The following is a 7,500-nucleotide window of genomic DNA, read 5'->3' on the forward strand; positions in this document are numbered from 1 at the left end:
CTTGTGCTTCCACTCACTGGCCACTTTATCAGAAACCCCTACCTTGTGCTTCCACTCACTGGCCACTTTATTGGAAACCCCTACCTTGTGCTTCCACTCACTGGCCACTTTATTGGAAACCCCTACCTTGTGCTTCCACTCACTTATGAGCATAAAGAGAAAACAACAGAACTGTGCTCTCACCCTCCTCGAGCTCCTCCTCGTCATACACGTCCACCTCCAGCAGGCGGATGAGCATGCGAAACAGTATACGCAGAAACTGCAGGTATGCGCCTGTCTTACCCACCTATAACACACACACACACACACACACACACACACACACACCACAGGGTGAATTAGTGTCACTGCTAGCCAATCAGAAGATACTATATTATATGACAAAAGTATTGGGACACCCACTCATCGTTTCTTCTGAAATTAAGGGCATTCAAATATTTTATCCGGCTTTCTACTAGATTTTGGAGGAGCACTGCTGTGAGGATTTGATTGCATTCAGCGACAAGAGCGCTAGTGAGGTCAGTTCCATTGCTCCACATCTCAATGCTGGGGGGCTTTATACCCCTCTAGCCCACGCCTGGCATTAGGCAGCATGGAGCCAATAGGGTCATGATGTTTATCTGCTTGTCTATCTCTACAGGGAGAAGACAAGCTGTGTTTGTGCATGGGTGCAACTTAAAGAAGCCGAATGCATTCATTAGAAGGGGTGTCCACAAACATTTGGACATGTAGTGTAGCTCATTTAAATATTTCTAAAGGTTGACAAAAAAATAAACATCTGACCTGTGGGGGTCCACTCAGCAGAAGCCTCCTAGGGTGGACAGTGCCCGGCCCGTTGTAATCTGCGTGCTGCGGTCGTGCAGTTGTCCACTGTCTGTAGTAGAGGGACTGTTCGGCTGGGCCGAGGTGGTGTGGGACGGGAGGTCTGAGGGGTCCGGACCAGGCTAAATCTCCGTGGGGAAGGAGAGAGCCCGAGCTGGGCTGACCCAGAGCCTCTGGGGACAGCAGCCTGTACGCAGCCTGGGACAGTACCACCGTCCGGGGGAACACCCGCGGCTTACGCGTGCTCTGAGTGGACTGGGTGGGTCTCTGAGCTCCAGGAGAAGTGGAGGAAGAAGAGGAGGAGGAGGAGGAGGATGAAGAGGAGAAAGAGGGAAGGGCTGAGGAGCAGGAGGAGGTGGGAAGGCCCTGAGAGTCACACTCCTGTTTGAGCCGGTGAGGGGACGTGCTGGAGTCTGTGAAGACCCTGTTACTGGCTGCTTCAGTGTGGGAGGAGGCGGAGCTAGAGAAGGGTTTGTGGGAGGAGTCTGGGGCACTGGAGGAGGTGACGTTGTTTTCTGTGAGGGAGCCTGGAGGGAGAGAGGGGGGAGAGAGAAGGTCATCGTTAGTAATTTGACTTGTTACTGATCTGATTCATTAATGATTTGGTTCATTAGCGATTCAGTACATTACACACTAGTGATTTGGTTCATTCATTATCTGCCTTGGTAGAGATTTAGTTTCTAAGTGATTCAGTTCGTTAGTGATTTGGTTTGTTGGTGATTTTGTTAATTAGTGATTCAGTTCATTTATGATTTGGGTTTTTTGTGATTTGGTTTGTTAGATATTTGGTTTCTTAGTGATTCAGTTCATTAGTGACTTGGTTCATTAGTGATTTGGTTCATTAATGATTTGGTTTGTTAGTGATTTAGTTAATTAGTGACTCAGTTTATTAATGATTTGGTTCATTAATGATTTGGTTAATTAGTGATTCAGTTCATTAATGATTTGGTTCATTAATGATTTGGTTGATTAGTGATTTGATTCATTAGTAATTTGGTTCATTAGTGATTTGGTTTGATAGATATTTGGTTCATTATTGATTTGGTTCATTAGTGATTTGGTTCATTAATGATTTGGTTCATTATTGTTTTGGTTCATTAATGATTTGGTTCATTAGTGATTTGGTTCATTATTGTTTTGGTTCATTAGTGATTTGGTCTGATAGTGAATTGGTTCATTTGTGATTCAGTTTGTTAGTTATCCCCTTCATTAGTGATCTTGCTCGATAGTGATTCGGTTCATTAGCAGTTCAGTTCATTAGTGATTCAGTGTATCAGTGATCTGGTTCATTAGTGATCTCTGTCGTGTCGCTGTCTCACCAGATGCTCGGGTGATGGCACTGCCGTTACTTGGCGGTCTCTCCAGGTCCATCTGCAGCTCATCCGGCTCTGCGCTTCGCTCTTCCTCATCCTCCTCTTCCTCTCTGCGTTCCTCCTCCCTGCCTGCGGTCGTCACGGCGTCGGGAATCACACTGCGGGTGACGTACGAGCAGGCCAGACCCACCTCCTGCTCCAGAGCTGAGCGGGTCAGGTAGCTGGAGTCGATCAGACGCAGATCACAGTACTTCAGAGACCTGGAGACACACACACACACACACACACACGTAAAGGGTTAAAGAGGGAAATTAGCATAACTGTGGCTGTAATTCGTTTTGCACTGAAGAGTCATGTGACCAAGCTCCTGTTTACCTGGGGAATGTTTCTCCCAGAGGATCCTTTCCTGTCAGAATCACAATACAGGGCAAATCCTCCAGATCCTCGTAGGTGAGGGGAACCCAGTCCTCGTTCTTACAGCCACGCCATGCCTATAAATAACACACACACACACACACATGTTCAGTGTACATGAAGCTCTACAGTATCAATCACGTGTGTGTGTGTGTGCGCGCACACTCACCCTCAATCGTGCACAGAAGTGTTTAGGGAGGCTGATTTCGGACGCTGGTCCTCCGAGCAGGACAGCGAATCTGTACTGGAGCCCCAGTCTCTCCTGCTCCTCCTCCAGCCGCTCCCGCGCCAGCCGTGCCAGCTGCAGAGAGGGCACCCGCACCAGGAGCATGTGCCCCCGCCCCCCACGGCCCCCGCACCGCAACACGCACTCCACCATCGCCAGGGTCTGAGGGGTCACGTGATCCCGCAGTGACGGACACACCGTCAGCGCCATCAGGGCCTCTGTGTACTGCTGGATCAGCAGGTAACTCCGGACCACCATACTGTGCAACTGAGGGTGCCTGAGAGACACATGCAATAATATAACATTATTATTATTATTATTATTATTATTATTGTTGTTGTTGTTGTTGTTTATTTACTTATTTATTTGTTAATATATGATTTATACATTACCATATTATCATTACATTATATAATCAATATAATCAGTATAACCTGACTGACCGTTCCAGCAGTGCGCTGACCATCCTCTCGAAGGCGTCGTCACATCGCAGGATAGGGCTGGCCACGCCCCATTGCAGCGAGCGGCTGTAATCCTTCAGCCCGAAGTACAGCAAGTCCTTACGAGACGGCTCCCCCTGCTGGTGAGAAGGGGGTCAGTGATGACAGAATACCAGACCTGATGGATGCAGGTGAAGGAGCTATAAAGACTGATCTGATTTTCTGTAGCATTTATAATGAATGTGTGTGTGTGTGTGTGTGTGTGTGTGTGTGTGTGTGTAGTAATAGTGCTGTATCAGTGTTATAATAGGTGTAATAGGTGGCTAGTAGTCATAGTAACAGGCGTATTATAACACTAGCAGTGGGTGAGATGGCAAAAAGGAGTAGATAAGTACTAGTAGTAATAATATCAGTAGAGCTGTACTATATATTAATACTATATACTAATACTATATACTAATACTAATACTATATACTAATACTATATACTAATACTATATACTAATACTAATACTATATATTAATACTATATACTAATACTATATATTACTACTATATACTAATACTATATACTAATACTAATACTATATACTAATACTATATACTAATACTATATACTAATACTATATATTAATACTATATACTAATACTAATACTATATATTACTACTATATACTAATACTTTATACTAATACTATATACTAATACTATATACTAATACTATATATTAATACTAATACTATATACTAATACTTTATACTAATACTATATACTAATACTTTATACTAATACTATATACTAATACTATATATTAATACTATATACTAATACTATATACTAATACTATATATTAATACTATATACTAATACTATATACTAATACTAATACTATATACTAATACTATATACTAATACTAATACTATTACTAATACTATATACTATATACTAGTACTAATACTATATAGTAATACTATATACTAATACTAATACTATTACTAATACTATATACTAGTACTAATACTATATAGTAATACTATATACTAATACTAATACTATTACTAATACTATATACTATATACTAGTACTAATACTATATAGTAATACTATATACTAATACTAATACCATATACTATATAATATATACTAATACTATACTATACTATATACTAATACTATATACTATATACTAATACTATATACTATTACTAATACTATATACTAATTACTACTATATTACTAATATCTGTCTACCAATATCAGAACTATTGTAATTATTACCAGCATTACCTGAAACATAATTAGGTCTGTGTGTATGAGCGTGGTCAGGTGTACTCACAGGTGTGTGGCTGCTGGGCCAGTGGACCTCGTTGTGGACGCTGATGCGTGATTGGTGGCTCTGCAGGGTGAAGGGGAAGGAACTGACCTGCAGCACCAGCACGTTCTCCGCCTCTAAAACCTCGGAGCAGTTCACCACACGGTCTGCCAGACCCTGCAGCTCACCGTGAGAGGCCGAGCCTGACATAGAACTGAGAGAGAGAGAGAGAGAGAGAGAGAGGGAGCATTAATTTTATATTTGTTATGAAACAGGGTTGTAAATTGGATGGGGTCAGGAAAGGGCCGGTTTGGGAGCTGCACCTGGTCAGGTCGACATGGGAGTTGTCGTGGATGAGGACGAAGAGTGTGTACGGGTTCTGCTGGACTTTCCTCATGAAGGCCTCCATCCTGGAGTGAACTTCACTGTCCAGTCGAGCCACGTACTTCTCTGCTTTCTGCAGGGCTGAGGAAGCATCCTCCATCCCCAGATCTACCAACACACCTGACACACACACACACACAGGAGAGACAAGCAGTTTGCACATGAATCATCAAATTATTTGATTGGAAATTGCAAAAACAATATATATATATATATATATATATATATATATATATATATATATATATTATTATTATTTATTAATTCATAATTATTTTGTATTAAATTAATGATCTGAGCTGAGCTCAGGTGAGTTAAGGCGAGTCCCGGAGTGTCTAAGGCCTCACCTGATTGGCGGATGCGGCGGGCCGTCTGATGCAGCAGCACGTTTGAGGGCGGCACCAACACCAGGAAGTCCACTTTGCAGAACCGGCCCAGGTCCAGGCTGTGGCTGCCTGAGTCAGCGATGCCACACACCAGAGAGAGCAGACTGCGAGCCACACTGAGCTGAGGGGGGTTTATCTGAAACACCTCGTTCAGCATCTCTGAGGACAGAGAAACAAACAACTGAGCAAAAGTTTGTGCCCCCCTGTTTAAAGTACAGGTGTAATCAGAGAATCAATAAATCCTCTACAGGAAACGCTCTGCACATTAAACAGCATTCTACTGATTTACGACAGACGGACGGACGGATGGACAGACACATAGACACATAGACGGATAGACAGACAGCCAGACAGATTGATAGACAGACAGACAGACAGACAAATAGACAGACAGACAGACAGACAGACAGATAGATAGATAGATAGATAGATAGATAGATAGACAGACAGACAGACAGACAGACAGACAGACAGATAGATAGATAGATAGACAGACAGACAGACAGACAGACAGACAGACAGACAGGCAGACAGACAGACAGACAGACAGACAGATAGATAGATAGATAGGTGGACAGACTGACAGACAGACAGGTAGATGGACAGACAGACAGGCAGACAGTGTACTGACCGTGCCCCATGTCTGGCACCATGGCGGCGGCCTCCTCACAGTGGACATACTCAGTGAGGTCAGACTGAAACGGCTGGACGACCTGCTGCTTCCTCCGCCGCTGATACCGCGCCAGCTCCTTCTCCAGATCATCGCCTATCACACACACACACACATACACACACACACACACACACTCATTGTAAAACACACCAACTCATACACCCTGGCCTAATCACGCCCTCTGGAGGACTGTGTGTGTAACAGCATCAGCAGGATTGATGTTTATCGAGGAGAAGAAAGTGATGCCCCAGCCATCCGTAATCAGGAGTCCCAGAGAGCACAACTGGCCTCGCTCTCTCGAGGACGATCCTCCCCCTCCCCCTCCTTCCCGTGTACCAGGTGTGTGAAGGTTCTAGACTCACCCAGTGACGTGTTGGTGAAGTGAGCAGCCAGCACAGAGACTTTTCCTGTGATGAGCTCGTAGCTGATCTCCTTCAGGAACTCGTTGGTCGTCAGCATGCCTTCAGCTAACGCCCGGGACTGGTATTTACCTAAGACACACACACACACACACACACACACACACACACAGACACACACACACACACACACACACACACTGTAAGCTCAAACACTTCCAACAGTAGACGCCTGTGATGCAGTTCCAGCATCTGTGCGTTGATTGATTTGATTTGAGGCTTTTTAGAATGAAAAGGTGCCGCAGGTTCCTCCTCACCGAGCACCATGATGCAGAAGTCGTTGGTCCCGCTGGTGGAGGTGTGGATGATGAGGACGTAGCTGGGCAGCCGCTGGTGCTGCAGTGGGGCGGTTTCGCTCAGCGAGCGCAGGGTCTCCGATATGCCCTCCCCCAGAGAGCCCTGAGTGACCAGCACCTGGACGCTGCCCCCCGACACACTGGCCTCCAGCCGGGCCAGCCAGGGCAGCTGGGCCGGAGACACAGGGGGTCCGGGGGGGCCGCAGAGCACAGCCTTCAACACAATCTGCTCAAACTCCTCCCTCAGAGGAATCTGCTCAGAGCCTGAGAAACAGAATGCAGAGAGAGAGAACCTTTTAATAACAACAACAACAATAATAATAATAATAATAATAATAAATATATATAATAAGCCACAATCATTACTAATGAACACAAATAAATAAACCAATTTATAACTTTATTTTAGAATAAGTTATGTATTTCAATTATTTTATTTCTTATTATGAAATTAATTACACTTGTTTTTACTAATTCTAATTGAATTTGTTTATTCTAAACAATTAATTCTTATTTCATTTGTATTATTTATTGATGTTTTATTTATTGTAATTGTTTTATATTTATTTATATTATTCATATATTATATTTATTTATACATTTCTCATTTTCTTTTTTATTATTGTTCTATTTAAATACATTATTATTATTATTATTATTAATAATAATTTTATTTGATTATTATTATTGTTTTATTATTATTATATTTTATTATTATTATTATTATTATTATTATTATTTACATGAATGATATTTAGCTGACACTCGCGACACACAGCGACTTACAAGGTTACTCGTATTACAGAGGTTGAGG

General features: G+C 42.9%; 1 protein-coding gene across 3 annotated transcripts in view; it reads right to left on the reverse strand.

Annotated features, from left to right (window-relative positions):
• The window catches only part of greb1l (GREB1 like retinoic acid receptor coactivator), a 76,747-nt gene that overhangs the window by 10,408 nt on the left and 58,839 nt on the right, over window positions 1-7,500 (reverse strand). For 2 of the 3 annotated variants that reach the window (XM_072687137.1, XM_072687139.1), the window contains exons 13-24: window positions 6,648-6,950; window positions 6,334-6,462; window positions 5,930-6,064; window positions 5,260-5,457; window positions 4,852-5,032; window positions 4,553-4,742; window positions 3,219-3,355; window positions 2,719-3,052; window positions 2,511-2,626; window positions 2,142-2,395; window positions 784-1,349; window positions 184-286 (exon numbers count right to left, since the gene is read on the reverse strand). In XM_072687137.1, the coding sequence (XP_072543238.1) occupies window positions 184-286; window positions 784-1,349; window positions 2,142-2,395; window positions 2,511-2,626; window positions 2,719-3,052; window positions 3,219-3,355; window positions 4,553-4,742; window positions 4,852-5,032; window positions 5,260-5,457; window positions 5,930-6,064; window positions 6,334-6,462; window positions 6,648-6,950 (2,646 nt within the window). The remainder of the gene's footprint in view (window positions 1-183; window positions 287-783; window positions 1,350-2,141; window positions 2,396-2,510; window positions 2,627-2,718; window positions 3,053-3,218; window positions 3,356-4,552; window positions 4,743-4,851; window positions 5,033-5,259; window positions 5,458-5,929; window positions 6,065-6,333; window positions 6,463-6,647; window positions 6,951-7,500) is intronic. The other variant, XM_072687140.1, reaches the window with a different exon arrangement.

Source organism: Salminus brasiliensis, chromosome 9 (assembly GCF_030463535.1).
Source record: "Salminus brasiliensis chromosome 9, fSalBra1.hap2, whole genome shotgun sequence".
NCBI classification, from domain to species: domain Eukaryota; kingdom Metazoa; phylum Chordata; class Actinopteri; order Characiformes; family Bryconidae; genus Salminus; species Salminus brasiliensis.